Source organism: Suncus etruscus, chromosome 7 (assembly GCF_024139225.1).
Source record: "Suncus etruscus isolate mSunEtr1 chromosome 7, mSunEtr1.pri.cur, whole genome shotgun sequence".
NCBI classification, from domain to species: domain Eukaryota; kingdom Metazoa; phylum Chordata; class Mammalia; order Eulipotyphla; family Soricidae; genus Suncus; species Suncus etruscus.
This window is the reverse complement of record NC_064854.1, coordinates 60,391,574-60,412,172: the sequence shown is the minus strand read 5'-3', so window position 1 is coordinate 60,412,172 and position 20,599 is coordinate 60,391,574. Positions and strand designations below refer to the sequence as shown.

Below are 20,599 nucleotides of genomic sequence, written 5' to 3'. Positions count from 1 at the left end.
ACGAGGCTTGGGCAGCAGTGGCCCAGGTTTCGATCATCATGCTTCTTTTTCATTCAAAAGCACTGCACTGACCCTCTGGGATTTAACAGTGTGCTAACTTGCCTAAAGAACCTTCTTTTTCTAAACAGTCATTAAAAAGCATTCACTGAATTTTTCCTTTTTAATGTTAAATACTACCTTTATTTAAAAAAGTTATACATGCTAGAAAAAAGCATAAATGGTACATGTAAACAATTATTACCAAATACTCATTTTCTTTTTCTTTTTTTTGTGAAGGTGCAAATGACCATTAATGTAAACACAAAAGTAGTTAAACATTTTTGTAGTGGGGCAGAGTGAAAAAGATTATTCCTTTTGCTGTGGCTAGAGTCTTATTCAAAGGGATTCTTGTAAAATATATTTTAAAAAAATCACTGGCCTTTGAACACAATGACCAACAAAATAAAAAGAAAGAAACTTTAGCCACTAAAATTTCTTTCCTTACAAACTCTGATATTTTTTTGCCACAAAGTTTCATGTGAGAGCCAGAACCAGGTTGGCACTGCCCAGAGCTTCCCCCTGGACAGGAGCTGAAGGACTCATGGCCTGGCTGAGCTTATATGCTACAGAGACAGGTGATGGGAAGGCCTGTCACTATGGACACTCATGTCCCATAGCAAATGCCCATGCAGAGCTGCACTGACCTCCTCAGAGGGATCCACAGTCAGTCTACGAGTGTCATGTGGTGCTGGGTTCAGCAGACACTCTATGAGAATGGTACTCAGGAAAGGGAATAAAAACAGAGAAAGGGAAACCAGCTTGTATGGCAGGAAACAAGATGGAAATTTCCACTGATGAACACGTGAGTGCTTGACCTGGTTTTAGTGACTTAATATTTCTTTTGTGTTGGATCAAACTTTAAAAATGAGAAGCTTCCTTTTGTCTGACTTGTCTGTTTTTTGGATGTTCAAAAAACATTCTGGTCCTTCCTGCATGAATGCTGGGGGAGCAACCTCACTCTACATGGCTTGCCCACGGTGGCAGAGAGGAAAGAAGGGTGAAGTGCCTGAACGTAACTACTTGACTATTCCCAGCCTTGCAAACTTTACAATATTTCAAAATATTGTTTTACTACTTGGGTATTTTTGTTTGTTTGCTTGTTTTTTATTTTCCTTCCTATTTCTTTTTTTTTTTGGTAGATGAAAGGCAAAGTTTAAAAAAATATGATAAATTAAAACTGAAAATAAATACTCTTCTACACAGAACTGGACTGGAATGTGCAGAGAGAGAGGCGGCATCCAGCAGGGAGTGGGTTTCCATTACATTTCCCTTCCTGAACGTTGAGGCACCAGCAGCGAATAACATCGGCTCGAAGGTTTGTCCCAATGCACAAGCTCCGGAGTGAAGGCAGCCCCAAGTCCATGCACGGAGCTTGGCTGTGTGATCACCAGATGTGTGACTCGCAGTGTGTCATTTTGATGACGCCGACGCCACCCCCCAGGCGCCGGTAATTCATCCCGCCGTACAGCCTGTACCGAGACAACCCGCTCATACTGCTGGCCTCTCCAGAGCCAAGACTTCAAAGCACTACACTCCCTGTCAGCCCTCACTGAGCAGCTGGGCAGCAGCCTGTCCACCCGCACTGGGCCTCTCCCTGCTCAGGACTCGGGTGTGCCTACTCAGTCTGTCAAGCGGGATGTAGGATTACAGAGGTACACAGGGCCAGGCTCTGGGCAGACAATGCCCTTTCCAGGAGGTGATGGAGGCACAACTGGCATCTCCCCATAAGGCAGAACCCCAGCTGTATGGAGAGGGATGAGCAAGCCAGCTGCCTCCTTGCTCCTCTTCTGAGCCACCTTCTAAGGTTGGGGCTGGAGGTGAGCCAGGGTTACCTGCATATGGTCCCCTGAGTTCCACCAGGAGAGATCCCTAAGAACCACTAGAGATGGCTCCCCACCCCAATAATGAAAATGAGAAACAGTGATGTAGAAAACAAAAGGCAACACTTAATTTCCTTTTCTAAAGCAAAAGTAGGCACTCGTGAAAACCTAAAAAGCTGTTCGGCCAGGGTGGGGGCTGAGGGCCTTGGTTCTAATCCCAATGCTGGCACTGATTGGTGCAGAAAAGTCATTTATTTCTCAGTACCAGAGACCTTCTGAAGAGAATGAGACTAAAGAGATGCCCCTCACTCCCCAGAAAGATGAAATGGGATGCTGTAAGAATTCTGCTGATGTGGCCACGTGACAGTGAGGTGCATGGACCCAGCCTCCCTCAGGGAGCAGCGAGCTTGCCTGTGACCTGGCCCACAGCTTACCTCCATGTGTTGGCATCAGGATCAAAAACTTCAATGGTCTTCAAGTACGTGGTACCATCAAAGCCCCCCACAGCCATGAGCTGTCCGTTTACTACTGCCAGGCCAACCTACAGACAAAACACATGATCCAAGATCGAAAGAGATGAAAATACTCTTCACAATCTCTCCCTAGCCTACCCTGAGTTTAACGCCAGGCTGATGTGCCCATGAAGCCCAGCAGTGGTACACACTGGTGCCCACACCACTCGCCCTCCAATGACACTTCCTGACTGGCTCCAAGGTGCCAGGAGACTTGAGGCAGTACTGTGGATACCTCAGGCTCTCCACACTCTGGAACAGGACCAAATAAGCTGGTTAGGGTCCCTGAGATCACCCGGTAGAAACAGACATGCTTAATGGACCTCCACATTGTGTGGGAAAAAACTCTAGATTAAGGGTGGACATAGCCAGTGCTCACAGATGTGACCAGAAACTGAGTAAGAGATGTGTATAGCTGTAGGGAAGCAGGTAGGTAGCAGAAAGATGGGAGAAGCTTCCAGAGATGCAGCTAACCTGGGGCAGGAGTCACAGTGCTCAAGCTCATGTAGGCTCAAGACTCACTGTGATAGAAATGATGGAAGCTGGGGCCAGAGAGATAGCATGGAGGTAAGGTGTTTGCCTTGCATGAATAAGGACAATGGTTTGAATCTCGGCATCCTATATGGTCCCCCGAGCCTGCCAGGAGCGATTTCTGAGCTAGAGCCAGGAGTAATCCCTGAGCGCTGCCGGGTGTGACCCAAAAACCAACAACAAAAAGAAATGATGGAAGCTGTCTCGGGGTGTCTTCCTTGTGGCTTGGTGCCCCACACCATGCCCTTGTGCTTACCCCACTGCGGCGTGATGTCATGGCCACCACTGGAGCCCACTGGTTGGCTCTGGGGTTGTAGCGCTCAGCGCTGCTGAGCTCTGTGGCATCATCCCGCCCGCCCACGGCATAGATCATGTCCTGGTAGACAGCACAGCCCAGGTGCTTGCGGCGGGTGCCCATGGGGGCAATGGTGTGCCACCTGTTCTCCTGAGGATTGTACCGTTCCACTGTATGATGAGGGAACAGGGTAGATGTTAGTGAGGTTGACTGGGAAGCCAGTGAGGGTCTCTGATGACGGGCCTCAGAGCATTATCTGTGTCCAAGTTCAAGCTCTGCCTCCATCCCACACCCCCAAGGAGGTATGGTCAGGACTAATGCTGGTGTCCATCAGCCTGACGGAAGGGACTGAAGAGAGAAACCTGCCTTCCCGCTGCCCCTGCAGTTCATTTTTATCAGAGGCGGCCCTTTCTGGTTTGTTTGCATTTTTGTTTTGGTTCTTAGGTCCCGCTCTATCATCACTCTGGCCCCGGATACCAGAGAATATGAGGCAGCAAACAAACCAACAGTTTCTTGTTCAGTATCAGGTCCAAGGGGGCTCTCCCAAGGCCAGCGGGCTGACCACTGGGAGGGACTGACCTGTATTGAGAGGTGATGTTCCATCAGAGCCGCCCACGGCGTACAGGAACCCCCCCAGCACAGCAACAGCTACGCCGAGCCTACGGGTGCTCATGGAGGCCACACGCGTCCATTTGTTCTCCTTGGGGTCATACCTGTGGCGACACAAGCCGTGAACACTCACCGCGAGTAGACACCGCACAGCTCCGAGTCTCATGATCTGGAGACTTGACTTGGGCCCCTAGGCCCAGTTCTCCCAATGCACTGGACCCCAAGGGCAAGTTCTGTCTCAGGAGTAGCATAGGGACCCCACTGTCCATAGGGCAGAGTTTCCCGATGTCCATTTGTACCATAGTTTCCGGCCCTCTCCAGGTACTTCCTGTGGACCCAGGAGTCTGGGAAGGGTTTCTAGGCTGAACATCTGGAGTGTTCTCTGGGAGCTGTCCCCATGAAATCAAGTGACAGCTGTGTCACCCAAAGGGCTCTGGCTCCAGAGTCACCAAGAACTGCTGTAACCCCAGGCACTCAAAGACAAAACTGAGGGGCCAGAGAGATAGCACACTGGAAGGGCATTTGCCGTGCATGTGCCCAACTAGGGAGGGACCCAGTTTGATTCCCAGCACCCATATGGTCCCCCCGAAGCACTGCTGGGTGTGGCCCAACAACCAATCAATTAATCAATCAATCAATCAATCAAGTTTTTTTTTTTTTAAAGATAAAACCAAGGGCCCCAACTTGACACAAACCGAGAGATCGTTCTTGGGACTGAGAAATGAGGCTGAAACTGGGTTTGCTCTTTCCAGTCACCAGAGACTCTGGGACTTCAGAAATGAATCTAGGGGACCAGGGAATGAGGAGCTGATGGTGAGCCACACCTGCCTCAGCCACACTGAGCAGCCATACAGGTGGGTGCAGCCTGTGTGGGGTTCTCTGAGGGCACTTCCCAGTGAAGGGGAGTCCCTACAGAAGGATCTGGGGAGTGTCTGAGATGTGTCAAAGAGTCTCCACATTAATCATTTCCCTGGGGGGAACATCAAAACAGATTTCAAAAGTGGCAATGCTCAGCATCCTGTGGTGAAAAGAACTAAAATGTGTTGCCAACACTTCATTTTTAGACTTGAGAAGAATGAGGATGTGGTGTGAAACATCGGGTTTCATCCTTCCTTCCTAGCCTAAATAGCCGCTAAAATCTTTCTCCAGAAATCCACTCAGTTGGGCGGCCCCAAATGTTCAAACTGTTTCTAAAAATCTTCTGAATCCTTAAACAAAAAAAACTCAGTGAAGATGACTTAAAAATAATCACCTTTCCACAATGTTGAGGCAAGACACGCCGTCTTGGCCCCCTACAGCATAGAGGAAGCCCCCCAGCACTGCCACACCCACACTGGTCCTACAGGTGCTGGTGGGGGCCACGTCGCTGCTCCATTGGTTGGTTTTAGGATCGTACCTGTCAAGAATAGAGAAGAGCAGAGTCTGTCTGGCATGGGAGGGGGATAGGGTGGGGGGTGGGGAACAACTGATGACTGTGGTCCCTGAGAGCCATGGAAGCACAGACCCTATCCCTGGAGGAAACTGGCACCGTAAGACTGCAGTCTCCCCTGTAACTCATCCCACAGAACTGTGATAGGGACTTTATTTTCATTACCATCAATTTCTAGAATGTTCAAGAGAAGGCTGAAGTTTCTCCTAAATACCAGCTTCTCATCTCTACCTATTTTGGCTGTGACATACTACGAGAATTCTCAGTAGAATTCTTTAGACTATATCTCTCAGCACTGACGTATTTCCTCCTAGGCAGCTTCGTTTGTGTGAATAACGACCCTCACTATTTGTACTCGACATGGTCTGAACTCTTTCCCTGTCAAACCTCCTCACATATATGTGCCATGTTATGTCCACTTATTTCTTTTTCTCTCGTCTTTAGGCCACACCTGATTGAGTCACCTTTCCACACTATGTAGGTGAGAGGAGCTGTCGTGGCCTTCCCACACCTGATTAACTCACCTTTCCACACTGTTGAGGTAAGAGGAGCCGTCATGGCCTCCCACCGCATACAACAGGTCATCGAGGACGCTGACACCCACACCACAGCGCCTTTTGCTCATGGATGCGACCATCCGCCACTCATTGGTCTGTGGGTCGTATCTCTCCACGCTGGAAATGGCATCCCCACTGCACCAGCCTCCAACTGAGGAAGGAGCAGACAGTACCTTTGGTGGAGCCCAGCTGTGCCCTCCCTATTGAGCACTGCCTATCATTTCAACTTTTTTGAAAGCAGGCCCACACCTTGGCCAGGCCTTTCACTCAAATGCTGAGGTAACAGGCTACACATTTTCACCTAGGTAGAAATGGAAGGCTCACAGGGCCAGCTGGTGGTAAGAGCCCTTTCAAATGGCCTGTCCTTTCCTAAGGTGCCCTTAGAACTCCCTTTCATTGAGGAAGATGCAGGAACAAGGGGGTGCCTGCAGCAGGAAGCTCCGGTGCCCAGACACATCTGCCTGCAGTGACTGCTTGTGGACTGGGAAGCCTCTGATCAGGGCATCCAGAGAGCAACCCAAGGAACAAAGGCAAAACCTGTGTAAATGCGGCCATCCACTAGGAAGTGGTTGCTCCAGTGGACACGGAGCCGAACGACAGATACCATATCTGAGACCAGAAAGGGCAGAGACCAGTAGGCGCCGACCTGAGCTTGAGCTCTTTCTGAGGACTAAAAAGAGGGTATGGCATTCCTCTCATCCTGAATACAGTCCCACTACCTGCCACACATAGACACAAGGAACCCGGAGAGGTTTCAGGAGAAGATTGTGGGCTGGGGTAGGGATGTATGTGGGACAGACAGAGGTAAGGAGAACCGCACCTGCAAACAGGACCTCCCCACAGCGGATGGGCTTCCGAGGCCTCGTTCTGGGGCCCTGCATCAGTGGTCGCTCTTGAGGCAACAGAAGATAATTCTTAGCCTCATCCACCAAGTCTCTGTGGAGGAAAACTCATCTTTATTCAAAATGCCTAATGGCCCTTGTTAGGTGAATCCCAAAGTAGTACAGGAGCCTGGGAGCTGACAGAGGAAGAAGCCTGCACTGGGCTGGGTGCTGGGGGTTGTGAACTCTTTCTGTTGCTGCTTCCTGTCTGGGCACAAACTCTGCCACCAGGTGAACTGGGGGGACAGAAAAGCTGACCCTACCATGACCCTCACTCTGCTTGAAGGATCTGCAGGGACAGAGTTCAGATACTGTATTGTGTCCTGTTGTCAAATATTAATTCATGCACCAGGTGTTGCATGAATAGCCTTCTCAGCAAGTCTACTGAAGGTGGATAGGTTCTTGTTTTGTTTTGGTCTTCTAAACGGGTACAGAATGAAAGTATCTGGTGAGTACACTTGTTAAATAGTCTCCTAATGCAAACAATTTAAAAGTCACAAGTCCCCTGGGAAGTTTAGAGCTTTGGGGCAAATTCAGCATGTTGCTTTATTCCACACAGCTCTCAATGTGTCTGCTAAATTATAAAGTACTTGTTTTTCTCTGTTATTCTGGGTTAAAAGAATAATTTATTCCTATAGGCTGAAGCCCAAACCTCATCTAATAATTCATTTTTTAAATAGATGCCTTTGCTATCTCCTTCCAAGTTTATCCTAAAATCCAAATCTAACCAAATAATCAAACCAAAACCATAAATCCCCAATCAATCTCTCTCTGGGTTCCTAGGAGCGTCACAGTGCCAGTGCTTAGCCAGTGCACATAGGATGGAGCCAGACCACACTTAGGGCTACGGTCTTGCTGCTTAGGATCTTGATGCTAAGGGCTGACATTCTCTTAGCTTGTCCCTCCCACTTGTCAAGTGGAACACGCTTCCCACCCTCCCGCACAGGTTGAGAAATAGTAGCAGGAAATTGAGTATTTTCAGAGTGACAAAGCAAGTAAATAAATAAAGGTTGTTTCCATTCCTATGGCTACACAGATCACCTGGGACATCTAACTAACTGAGGGATGTCTATCCCATATCCCCCTGCTCCTCTTAAGCCCAGCTCAGGAACAAAGCCCTTTTTGATCTAGCCCCGGGCTCACACTGAGAAGGGCAGCACCTAGGACAGTGGAGGAACGGGGGACACTTAGCTGGGGAACCCCTCCAGGCCATACCTGCACTCCTCGTCACTTTTGATCAGAGGGTCCGAGCCCACTGTGCCCACCAGGAACTTGGGGCTCAGAAGAGGTAAGCGTACATGCTGCAGTACCTGTAAGGGAGCGAAGGGGTCAAGACCTGGTCCTCTGCGGCAGGCGTGGAACCTAGATCCCCTAGCGGGCTTGAATTGAGTTAATAATTGTATCGGTCTGACCCATAAATAAAGAGAAAGGGAAGGCATAAAAACCAAAACGAGGGGACCAAGTGATAGTACAGTGGGGAGAGTGCTTACTTGCATGCGGCTGACCCGGATTTGATCCCCGGCACCCTTTGTAGTTCCCAAAGCCTGCCAGGAATAAGCCCTGAGCTCTTCTGAGTAAAATAAAATAAAAAAATAAAAGACCAAAACTAAAGGTATTAAAAACTAAACCAAAACTAAAGGTATCAATTCATTAGTTACCCTTGAAAAAAAATACCCAAAACTAAAGGTATTCTATTAACTCAGTAGCTATACTTGAAAAAGACAAAAACAAAGTAGTAGCACACTAACATTTCTTTGGAGTCTGAGTGAGCTTCTGAGCAAATTCCTTCTAACTCAGCCTTCATGACTGTGCTCCTGACAGTAGGGAAGAAAAGCAAGTCTCAGGGAGATGAACAGCGAACACTTTATTCTAGGTGTAACTGAGCCCCAATTTATCCCTTACTCTTCCGGATTTCCATTCCCAAGGAGTGGAAAGTAGGATAACCCTACTCTTGCTTTCCTTCATCCTTTCACTCATTTTCTACCATTAGGTTCTGGCTTGTGCAGGGCCCAAACCTAGAGCTGTTGAAGAAAGCAAAGGCCACAGGGTGAGAAGACACTTCAGGGTAAGCACAGCATTTGTGCTGCTTATCTATGAGCCACCCAGGCAGGTGGAGGCTTTCTTCAGGTTCTCAGGAGGCAAGGTCAGTGCCTCCTTCTTGGGGTGACAGAAAGGAGAGGCCCCACCATACCTGGGGAAGCTGAGGACGCCGCTCTTGGATACTATACTTGACCCAAGCCATCACTGCGTTGAACACCTGCTCTTCACTACGGACATTGAGCTCATCACTGGAAATTATGTCGATAAGCTGATTGGCTGGAAGCAACATGAACTCTTCGCTCTCCATCACCTGCGTTTGAGAGAGTAGAAGTTTCTGCCTTCTTGTGGCCGGAGTGAAAGCACAGCAGGAAGGGCACTTGCCATGAAGGTGGTCAGCCTGGGTTTGATCCCTAGGACCCCTTATGCCAGGAGTAATTCCTGGACACAGAGTCAGGAGTAAGCCTGGAGTACCACTGGGTGTGGCCCAAAACCCAAACAAAAAGAAAAGCCTTTTTGCTTGCCAGCCTCCTGAGAACCTCTAATTTCATTTTTTCCATTTTTTTTTACTACATCATCCCTGATACCTGTTGTGAGAAACACAGAAAGATAGGGAATGCAAAGCAAGTTCCTGAGACCATGTCATGTGTGGGACATGATCTTCTTAGGAACAAATACATTGCTTTCTCGTTTATAACTCAGCCTTCTATGAGTATGGATAAAAAAAAAATCCCAAAGCCTAACACTTTAACTTCTACTGACAGAATATAAGATAAAATTCAGGTTGGGGTTCCGAGCCACTCACTCCTCTGACACCTGAGGCTCAGCCACCCATGCCCATGTAGGTGAAGATGTGAGCCCACAGTTCCCTGCCAAGCACCAGCCCTGCACCGCAGCCAGATGTACCTCCTGGAACTTGTGCTGCGTGAACTTGTCCGCAATGCGCAGCAGCTCATGGCAGGAGTGCGTGTCGGCAAAGGCACGGATGCCCAGGCAGTTGGATGGGTCGAGCTGGCGCTTGAGGAACTCACAACAGGCCTCCTGGATCTCGGCCAGCTGCAACAGGCAGGCAGCAGGCAGCAGCGTCTGCACGTTGCCCTCTTCCACCGTGATCTGTGAGGTGTAAGCGAAGTCAATGAGCAGCTCCATGGCCCGCTCATCGATGTCACGGATCACCACCTCGGTCTGGCGGCTCTCAGCCAGCTCGCCCGTGAACATGGCCCGGAAGTAGGGGCTGCAGGCTGACAGGATGACACGATGCGCGTAGATCTTCTTGGCACCCACCACCAGCACCACATCACATAGCTCCCGGTGCTTGCGCAGCAAGTTGATCACCTCCAGGGTCTGCCGTGGGTGCTTGTCTGAGATGTAGGGCATACGGGCAGGCTGGGGAACCCCTTCGGGCAGCTTATTGGGGTCTCCCAGGGTGCAGCGGCTGGTCACATCCATCACCGTCTCTCCTGGTCGAATGTTGGCACACCTATAGGGGCACAGAGAAAGGAGAAAGACAGAAGAGAAGGGGGTGAGAGGGCTAACTCGAAGCTCAGCTCTGCCATCAAGTATCCAGAGAGCAAGACATGATGAGTCTTCAGGCATTCTATCAAAAAAAGCGAGTCTCCCAGAAAGGGTCCCTGTCTAAGAAGTGGTGAGCTAAGAACATTTCTAAAAGTCTCCCTGAGAAGGGAGAGAGAGCTGATGAATCAAAGCACTTTCACATGCAGAAAACTGAGTCAAGAAAAGAAAAAAAAAATCAAACCCAACAATGAGATGTTCCTAGAGCCCCAACCCAGAGACCGAATCATGCCCAGGCCTGGCTGGAACCTACGCTTGCTTACTCGCTCACTCACTCACTCATAACCAGGATGTGCGGTCACAGAAGCAGGGACATCACTGACCTTATTGCAGCCCACCTCACCACCCTCAACCTCAGTTCACAGCTGCAGCAGTATGAGGATTGGGAGGTCCTATTATGTTAATCAAGGGGAAGGGAAGTGGAGCCAGAGAGATAGCATGGAGGTAAGACGTTTGCCTTGCATGCAGAAGGACGGTGGTTCGAATCCCGGCATCCCATATGGTCCCCCAAGCCTGCCAGGAGGGATTTCTGAGCGTAGAGCCAGGAGTAACCCATGGGCACTGCCGGATGTGACCCCCCCCAAAAAAAAAAGAGGGAAGGGAAGTGTCCTTAGATCACTGGGTGTGAGCTGAGCAGTCACTACATCTAGACAGGATCAGTTCCCTGAAGCCGCAGCACTAACAGGAACTAGTTTGTTGGAAGAGTCCCCTGGGAAAGAGTGTGGGTCCCAGAATACAGGCTGGGCTGCATTGATACACAGCCTGCAAACAAGGCACCAGGCTCTCCAGGTGGGTCAGTGACCCGCATTCAGAATCCCCACAAACCCCCACTTCCTGCACCTGCTCTCCACCCACAGGCCACTCTGGACTCTGAAGTAGAAACTGTGCTTAGTCCTGAATATCTGGAAGTAGCAGCTGTTTCTGATCAACAACCGAAAGATGCCAGCATAAAGCTGAGCTTGAGTTCAAGGCTTACACTGCTGCCTGCCCACAGTTGGGGAAGGCACTACAGTGCCTTCATGTGGAAAAACCAACAGGGGACTTGAATGGTCTCCATGCCTTTTTTCAGAGCAATGTGGCAGTGCCTTTCAGAACCTAGGTTCAGAACCTAGCACACTGATACCAACAACAGCTAACGTGCAAAAAAATCTCACCAGGACCACAGAGAATGACTCAGGGGTTGGACAACCTAGTATGCCTGGAGCCTAGAGTCTTGGTTTTTTTTTTTTTTTTTTTTGGTGGGGGGGGGATTGGGTCACACCCGGCAGCGCTCAGGAGTTATTCCTGGCTCTATGCTCAGAAATTGCTCCTGGCAGGCTTGGGGGACCATATGAGATGCAGGGATTCGAACCACCATCATTCTGCATGCAAGGCAAATGCCTTACCTCCATGCTATCTCTCCGGACCCCAAGTCCAGAGAGTCTTATGCCAGAAAACTCAGGGGTAAGGTCTCCTTGTATTTAGGTCAAGGCTTTTATTTTTCCATTTTCCCCATTATTTGCTGGGCCTATGCAAACAACAATAATTGCCACTCTCACACCATTATTATTGTATTTATTTTTAACTCTTATCCTTTAAAAAAAATAAGAGCTTACTAAACTTAAAAAAAAAAAAAAGTTGGGGCCGGCGAGGTGGCACTAGAGGTAAGGTGTCTGCCTTGCAAGTGGTAGCCAAGGAAGGACCTCGGTTTGATCCCCCGGCATCCCATATAGTCCCCTTAAGCCAGGGGCAATTTCTCAGCACTTAGCCAGGAGTAACCCTGAGCATCAAACGGGTGTGGTCCAAAAAAACAAAAACAAAACAAAACAAAAGTAACAGTAGTAAAATGCCTGTCTCGAATACAGGCAGGGGATGGGAAGGAGACGGGGGCCAGGGCATTGGTGGTGGGAATGTTGCACTGGTGAAGGGGGGTGCTCTGTTAATGACAGAAATCCATCTACAATCATGTTTGTAATCATGATGCTTAAATAACTGGCATCTCAAAAGGAAAGTTTTCATTGTTGTCTCATAACTTCACTTAAGTAATGGGAGGCCAACTTTGAAATTGCTTTTTTGTGAGAAGCAGTCCACAGAGGATGGGGATAAGGTGTCCTGGGAGCAGACCCAGGTCATTAACATGTGCTGCTAAAATTGCACAAATATAGATTCTGCATTGACTGTACAGGCCAGGCTCCCAGAGAAACCTACTCACTGATGCCTTCCTCAAAATTCTGTCCCTATGTGCCCAGTTCCTGGCTGCCTATCACATACACAGGAAATGCTGGAGTAGTGTCTCCCCCAAGTGGGCAAAACTGTCCCCAGAAAGGCACTGAATAAATGGGATGGGGATACTACCACAGTCTCCTCTGACTTTCTCTTTCTTTGCTATTCTCCAACTTGATGTGCTGTTTGGGGGACATGCCTGGGCTATTCTTGCTTGCAAGATGTGTCTCTTTCTCCTTCTCCCTGAGAAGTTCGTGCTGATCTCACTCCTTCCTTCTTCCATCCCTGCTCAAACATCAATACCTGCCACACCTTCTTCCCCGTAAAAGCACCTCTTGTTTCCTCTGTGCACCCTCTGCTCTTGCTGAATTTGCCTTCATCAATAACCTGGCAAGTCAAAGCAGGTTCCCCCGCACCCCAAGTGGGATGCAGGTTCCATGAGAAATAGGTCTTTATTCTAAGTAACTGCTCTACCCCAATGTCTGGCGCTGGTGCTCACCAAACCCTTATTAAAGGAATTGTATTTTATTCCTGATAGAATAAACCAAACCTCTTAACTTTCTTGTCTAGTTTGCCTTAGCTAATACTAGGGTCTAGCCAGGCAAACACAGGTCTAAGCCTTAGCACTATCATTTAGCCAGTGTAATCTCAAGCAGATAACTCTCTCTAATCATAAATCCATCCTTTGTAATGTGGGGTAATTACACCCGCCCCAGTGGAGACAAGAGCCCAGAGCAAACTGGGCTGAAAGATTTGAAAAAGTCAGGGAAAGTGAGAAAGTGGAGATTAGGGGGCAGGAATCCTGGAGGGTGGGTACACACCCAGAAAAGAAGGGTACCCCGAGATGTGAGGAGACAGCCACAGGACATGGAGGGCTTGTAAACAAATAGATTTACTGGGGATTGGTAGAAGGTGTCAGGAATTTGGTGAGTTCATTCTGGGGAACTGTTTTTTGGGTAAAACTGGGGGTACAGGTCAGGTATGGCAGAGAGAGCAGCACGAATGGGGGTACTCCCACCATCCCCCACTAAAATTAGTCAGGTCTGTGGGTATCAGGGCACAGGGAGGTCTGAAGGCAGCTGTGACAATAAAGGAGAGGTGGGAGTGTCTCAGTTGGAAACACTTATCTTGCTCTTATCCTGAGCCTGTCCCAGAGAAGCACTTGAATCCAGATAGATCCATCCTCTGGGGAAGTAATTGGCACGTGGTGTGGACTATAATTTCCCAACCCTGTACTTCTTGGAACAATGCAGGGGAAAAGTTTTGCAGGATAAGTTCCCCCCAGCTTCCAACGAGCCTCTTCTCTGGACTCCCTGTGCCCCTAAAGTGATGGTGGAACCGAACCCTCTGGGTCACAGGAAGAATCACTGTTGAGGTGGGTACAGGAGAAAGTCCTGAGAATGCAGCAAACCAGGGATACTCTGGGGCGGTGCATGGACAGGCCTCTGGCATGCACAAAGTATGATCAGATGGGCACAAGCCAAGAACAAGCCAAACACCTTCTACAGACTGCATGTTCCTGGAGGAATGCTACATTCTGGGTGCCTCCCTGAGCAAATAACCTTTTACACCCCCGAAATGTCTGAATCAACCCGAGTCTACCTCTCCTGCCCACATTCCTCACTCCCACCCCAAGGGCCTTCACCAAGGAGTCTCTTCTGAAGTGGCCACGGATGTGTAAAGCTCAGCAACAACAAGCTCAGAGAACAGAGACTTTTCTTCTGAAGTATTTCTGCTCATGTTTTCTCCACCAGGGCCTTTCATTTGCCTGGCTCCTTCCCCTGGCACACTGCTCCCTAAACCATCTGACTCTTCATCCATTCTTCTAGACTATTTAGTCCGAAAATTCTTACTCTCTTCAATACTGTAATTCCCCTCCTAACTGGAAGATCAATATCAGCATCTAGTGCGGCGCCCAGCCCCACACAACAGAGGAGAAGCTCTCTGTGTGCAAAGTGCTTGGATCTAACTTATGTCGTGGGACCTTCTATTCTATGCTTCACATGTGTGGACAAAACAAGGCAAGGTCATGCACAGCACAACTGACAGCCACAGCAGAACATTCCACTTCACTGAAGCATCTCTCAGGGGGCCTGGCTAATCCTGATGCCTATGAAGAGACACTATGTAACTACTACAGAGCACAGGCATGTCTAGTAAACAGGGCAAAATCTACAAAATAATAAAAGAAAAAGATTGAGAAAAATGTAAAGGGGTGCTTTTTTTTTTTAAAGAGGAGGTGCTCTTGGAAGCCCACAAAGCAGCACCGAGCCTGAGAACCTGCTGACAGCAGGGGGTATGGAGAGGAACATCAGACCAGGTGCCAGGAGCCACCTGCAACCTGGCATCAGCTCTCCAGGCACTCGTGTTTCATGGACGATCTGACTGTGCCTTTGAAGTTTTGTGTTGTGTATGTGCCAGAGTTTAATAAATTAACTCAGAAAAGCTTTACTAGGAAAATGTTATCGCTAAGCACTTGAAACACCTGTGACAGCAATTATCACTATTTCTTGTTCATTGATTTGGGGGTCAAGGAGGTGTGAAGTCTGCGGACACTGCAGGTTGCTCAAAGAGCTAGGCAGCAACCATTAGATCCCAAGAATGTAGAAATGCAGCAGGTGACTGAGACATCATCTTGTTGGGTGGTGAATGAGCATTCACATCACCAGAGCTGAAAGAGAACCTCTTCATCCTGAGCTGCTCAAACAGCAGTGAAGGACAGATGGGGTAGCCCAGGTGGCCCTGTCCAAACACTGCTTCCTCGGACCAACTAAGCAAGGTGGGGCTGAGAGACAGCAGCTAATGGACATACAGCAAAGCACGGAGAAGAGGGCAAGCAGGCTCCAGCCAGAGCCAGTACTGCAAAGAAGGCCTCTTTGCTGACCAAAGGCTCTGAAGTCTCCAGCTTGGCTCAGGGAAACTGGCCTTATTATGGAATCAAGTCGGCACAAGTGATTAAATGAATATTCTCTACAGAAATCAGATAATTTTTTTTAAAAAAATCTTACACTATACCCTATCCTTAAAAAAAGAGAAAACAAGCTTTTAGTTTAGCAATTACATAAATTATGGTGTTTGTGGCAGCTGAGGATGAAGACCAATGACTTTGTAATCATATTAAAAGATGAAGTGATGGGGCCAGAGAGGTATCATGGAGGTAGGGCATTTGTCTTGCACGCAGAAGGACAATGGTTCGAATCCCGGCATCTGATATGGTCCCCCGAGCCTGCCAGGAGTGATTTCTGAGTGTAGAGCCAGTAGTAACCCCTGAGCACTGCTGGGCATGACCCAAAACCAAAAAAAAAAAAAAGATGAAGTGATATAGATTCAGTGGATATGTTGCTGATCTCCTCTCACCCTCTGCCACCAGAGGGAAAGTCCTAGGGTATCAGTAAAAGAGTATCAGTTACAACCATAACATCTTTTTGTCTGGAGATCTCCAAGTTTTGCAAGTAATCATTTACTTATTTCTAATATTCAGGTTAGATACACTAGAGAAATACACCAAAAAAAAAAAAAAAAAAAAAGGCAACAGACATTTGGAAGAAGACCATTATTCTGGTTCTTGCTCCAGGTAATATGTTTTAAGTCCTAGTTTTATTCATCCCAATAGGAATGGATAAATCACCCCCACTGGAGCTTGTTTTGTTTCTATTGGAGGTAGATATAGGTGATTAAATAAAGTTTGATCCATCAGTTCTTAGAGTAAAGGAATAGCACAGCAGGTAAGGCCCTTGCCTTGCATGCAGCCAATCTGGATTCAAACCCTGGCATCCATATGGTTTCCTGAGCACCACTAGGAGTGTTTCCTGACCACAGAACCCAGAGGTAACCCCAAAGCAGTGCTTGCTGTGATTCCCTTCCCCCACAAAACAATGAAAACAATCCTGAATATTTTCTTTGAATAATGATTCTGGCTATTATAATAAACACATAATAAGCAGTAAAACCTATTTGCTAAATGAGAGGGCTGGAGGATCTGTATTTGTCCATATTTCTTCACACTGATCTATTTTCCTAAAGATTAAGTTATTGCACCAATATCATTCCTGGTCTTCCCTACAATGCAGCTATTTTAATGAACAGAAGAAGGTGTATTATTGAATACCATCAATGAATTAACCCAAGCCATAATAAGACATGTAGTACTTACGTTACAAATAATCGATATGCTGACAGGGCAGAACCCCTACATGAGTGATAAAGATGTACACTATCCTACACACATCAGCCTCATGTACAGTTTATGATTAGTACAAGCAAAAAAACCACCACCTAAAAATAAAATCTGAATATTGACTACTACATCAAAGTCACAGTACTCCAGAAACAAGCAGCACATTTTCAGTCTATGAAAATGGTCCAGCATTGGGACCATCTGTGGGAGAGACAGATCCAAGGACAAAGGGCCGCAGTCCTGGGTTCCACCCCAGCACTAAATGACACTCCAGACACTGCAGGAGTCCCTTGAATGGCCCCTGCAGGGCAGAACACCCAGAACTGCACGGCTTGTGGAATTTCACCACAATTGGCCCCAAGCCCCGAAGCATTGGGCTGTTGCTTGTTATATGTGATGTACTTTAAAATTTACTTTAAATCAAGATCCATTAGTTCCAAGTAGAATCTACTAAGACTAAAACATTGCTTCTTGTTTCTGTTTTAAGACTTTAAATGAAAGCTCCGGGTTATCCCCAAATGCCTACCTGCGCATTGGCTTCCCGTCCGTGCACCATGAAAAAGGCCCTCGGCCACACTCGAAAGCTGCACCTATGACACAGAAAAGTGGGGACTTGGTCAAAGCTCTTTCCACCACCATCTGTGCTTGGGCATACGAGGCAGCGTGACTGTCTACAGGGGCATGATTGTCACCTGCTCTCAGGACCTGTACCGCTGCCACTTACAGCCAGCAGGGGCCAGCAGGACCTGGCACACTTAAGGGCTGCGCAGGTGAGCCAGTGGGGGGGTGGGGGGGGGAAGCATTTAACTGCCCTCATCATAGGGTATATTTGCAGGGAGAGGCAAAGAAGTGATGCCAAGGATAGATGGGGCAGGAGTAGGGATTTAACGAGGGGCCTGAAAGCAAGTGCTGGTCCTGAAGACATGGAGCAGGAGAGGCTTTTCCTGATGATTATTGTTGTTGTTGTTATTATTATTAATAATAATAATTATTATTAGTATTATTATTAACAAACAAAAAACCCAAACCGAGCTTCCCTACCAACTGCTTGTCAGGAGCAGGTGGGGGCGACTCCAGCCCCCACTCTCACCCCTAAAGTCCCCTTGGCAAGTCCACCACCCCCTTGGCTAGGACATCGCCGGGTCCAGGCTTTAGCTAAAGGGCCGCACAGAGATCCATTTGCATGACCCTCATTTTGGACTCGGGCTGGGGACGCCCCATCCCCAGTTCCCCCCAGGCCTCCCAGGAACCTGGTGACCCGCTGGCCGGGCCCGGCGCGCACAGGCAAGTGGGGCCCAGTGTAGAATTGCAGCAACCGGCGGCCTGGGTCGCGCGCGGGGTTGGATGGAGGGACCGGTGGCTGCGACTCACTCACCGGCCGCTGAGCTTGCTCGGGGCCCCGCCGCCCTGGCTCTTTCCTCTCCGACCCAGCAGGAAGCGGTCCGCTCCCGGAATCGTTCCTCCCCGGAACCCACAGGGCCGCGGCGAGGTTCCGGGTGCGGCTCAGGAAGTGGCCGCTCCCTGGATGGCCTGGTGGAGGTGAACCTGGCCTGGAGTCCAGTTCGCCCCTTCTCCTTTTTTGGGGAGTGAAGTGGGGTGGGTTGGAATGGGCGGGGTCCATTGCCCAGGGCATTCTTAAGGGAGGAGTCACTGAAAGCGAGAGGGGTTTTTACCTCTGCTGCTGGGGCTCCCCTCTTGGTGCACTCTTGCCCCCCAAAGTGGGTGGAAGAGGGACACCTGCAAATGTGGGTTCACAGCTTGTAGTTTAGGTCCCTCGGTGGTCGCTGAGGGTGCGAACGCCAATGAGAAGGCCTAACTAAGCTACATGTTGGCTTTCAAGGCGCTGGGACCTGCTGGCCTCCCCGCTTTCTACCACAATTTATCCCTATTGTTTCCTTTGTGGCTCCAATGATCTTTTTTTTTTTTTTTTTTTGGTCACGGTGGCTGATTTTACAGCAGGCTTTTCGATAAAATTCACCCTCTTTATGCAAGAAACCCACTGCTGATTGATGAGAAATCAGAGGGTTTCAGATCCTCGAGGACTTTGGAGAAAGATTTCTTTCTTTTATTCAGTAGGGAAGAAATAAAGTCAGTAGGGAGGGAATAAACTTTGGTACTTCAATCACTTTTGTGAACTCATTTTAGTATTAAGGGGAAAGCTCCTTGACCTGATTTTCCCATAGCACACAGTCACCTGACTTTTGCTGTAGATCTAGAAAATATGGGGCAGAGGACAGTTTCAGAACTATTAGTCTGGTTTTCTGATAACTATTCTACTCTTAGAATGAACTTAATCAGATTTTTTTAGCTGTTATTCACAAATCATAGAAATGGGTTTGTTTCTGGAATTGGAAAATACCTTTTGATAATTATCTTGGATTGGGGTCTCCTTTTGGTCTACATATAATTAAGCTCTGTGTCTCCCAATTTGTAACTAATTTTTTTAAATCTGAAAGGTATAAAAGGATAATTCACTGTGGTTTTCACACATATTTTCTAATTATGTAAGGAGTGAAGGCATCTTTTTAGACCTGTACTTGACATTTGGTTTCCTCTTTTTTGTTGTTTTTTTGTTTTTGTTTTTGTTTTTGGGCCACACGGGTGACGCTCAGTGGTTACTCCTGGCTATGAGCTCAGAAATTGTTCCTGGCTTGGGGGACCACATGGGACACGGGGGGGATCAAACCACAGTTCGTCCTTGGTCAGCCGCATGCAAGGCAAATGCCCTACCATTGCACTACTGCTTTGGTCCCTTGGTTTCCTCTTTTTATAAATTTCTGATTATAAAAAAAGAATTAACTGACCTTAACTTCTTCCATGACATGAAAATATGCTCATGGGGGAAAGTTAAAGTCTGCTACTCATGGGGCCTGAGCGGTTGGTGCAAGCGGTAAGACATCTGCCTTGCCTGCGCTAGCCTAGGACAGACAGGGGTTTGACCCTCCCGCATCCCATATTGTCCCCCAAGCCAGGAGTGACTTCTGAGTGCAAAGCCAGGAGTAACCCCTGAGCGTTACTGGGTGTGCTCCCCCCAAAAGAGTCTGCTACTCACCCGTGATCCTTTCAGAGTCTGCCCTATCTCCCACAGCCTTATCTAGGTTAACAGCTAGAATTAATTCATAAAAGACCCTGATTGAACTGCCAGAAACATGGTTTGTAGGGCTGGAGCACTGGCTTGGGATGTGGGAGACCTGGGTTCAGTTTTCAGCACTGCTATATTGTTCCCCCCCCCCACTGCGCGCATAAAGCCCATTATCAGCATAGACTATTTCTCAGTGTTCAAGGCTCTCAGGAGGACAGGCCCTGGTACTTACAAGTGACCCCCCCCCCAGAGCAAAGTTGGGAGTATTAATGTTCAGTCCAATCTTAGCCAAGTAGAGATAGGGATATCAGTGTATCTCCAGCCAATATATTTGGCTGCGTCCAAAATTCAGTAGCTGCTATTGTGTATAAGTAAATAATTGTGAATCATCAGCATATGGAGGTTAATTAAGACTTTCTAAGAGATCAAAATTATCCAAGGTGAACGAAGAAGCAGCCTGTGGTAGGCACAGAACCCTGGGAGAAATACTCTATAAGAAAAGTAGACGAGGAAGAGAGAACTTACGTAACATTTACAAACAAAGCAAAAACCCCACAAACAACCCCCCCAAAACGCACGCCACCGTGAGGACACCGGTATTCAAACCGTTGTTCAGTCATTGGGCTCAGCGCTTCCCTGTCAGCCCGGCCTTGCAGCAGCGACCATCCAGCATCTCAGGTCGTTGCCACGGTAACAAGCACGGAGGCTGATGCGGAGCCGCGGGCTGCGTTGTCGCCATGGTAACCGGTGCCAGTGAGCAGCGTTGTCACTATAGCAACAGCGCCATCCCCGGTGCCAGCGCGCAGCTTTGGACTGCGCCGTTGCCATGGTCACCGCCCTTGTCAAGTGTGCAGAT

General features: G+C 48.3%; 1 protein-coding gene across 1 annotated transcript; it reads right to left on the bottom strand.

Moving 5' to 3' along the window:
* Nucleotides 1-150: 150 nt before the first annotated feature.
* Nucleotides 151-20,482, bottom strand: KLHL20 (kelch like family member 20). The gene is made up of 14 exons (XM_049777606.1): nt 20,407-20,482; nt 18,399-18,445; nt 18,037-18,295; nt 17,188-17,251; nt 9,617-10,190; nt 8,865-9,023; nt 7,889-7,983; nt 6,613-6,728; nt 5,760-5,943; nt 5,059-5,202; nt 3,777-3,910; nt 3,159-3,367; nt 2,294-2,400; nt 151-1,508 (listed from the first exon to the last, which is right to left on the bottom strand). The coding sequence occupies exons 1-14, from the start codon at nt 20,480-20,482 to the stop codon at nt 1,424-1,426; spliced, it is 2,253 nt and encodes a 750-aa protein (XP_049633563.1). The 3' UTR covers nt 151-1,423.
* Nucleotides 20,483-20,599: the final 117 nt, after the last annotated feature.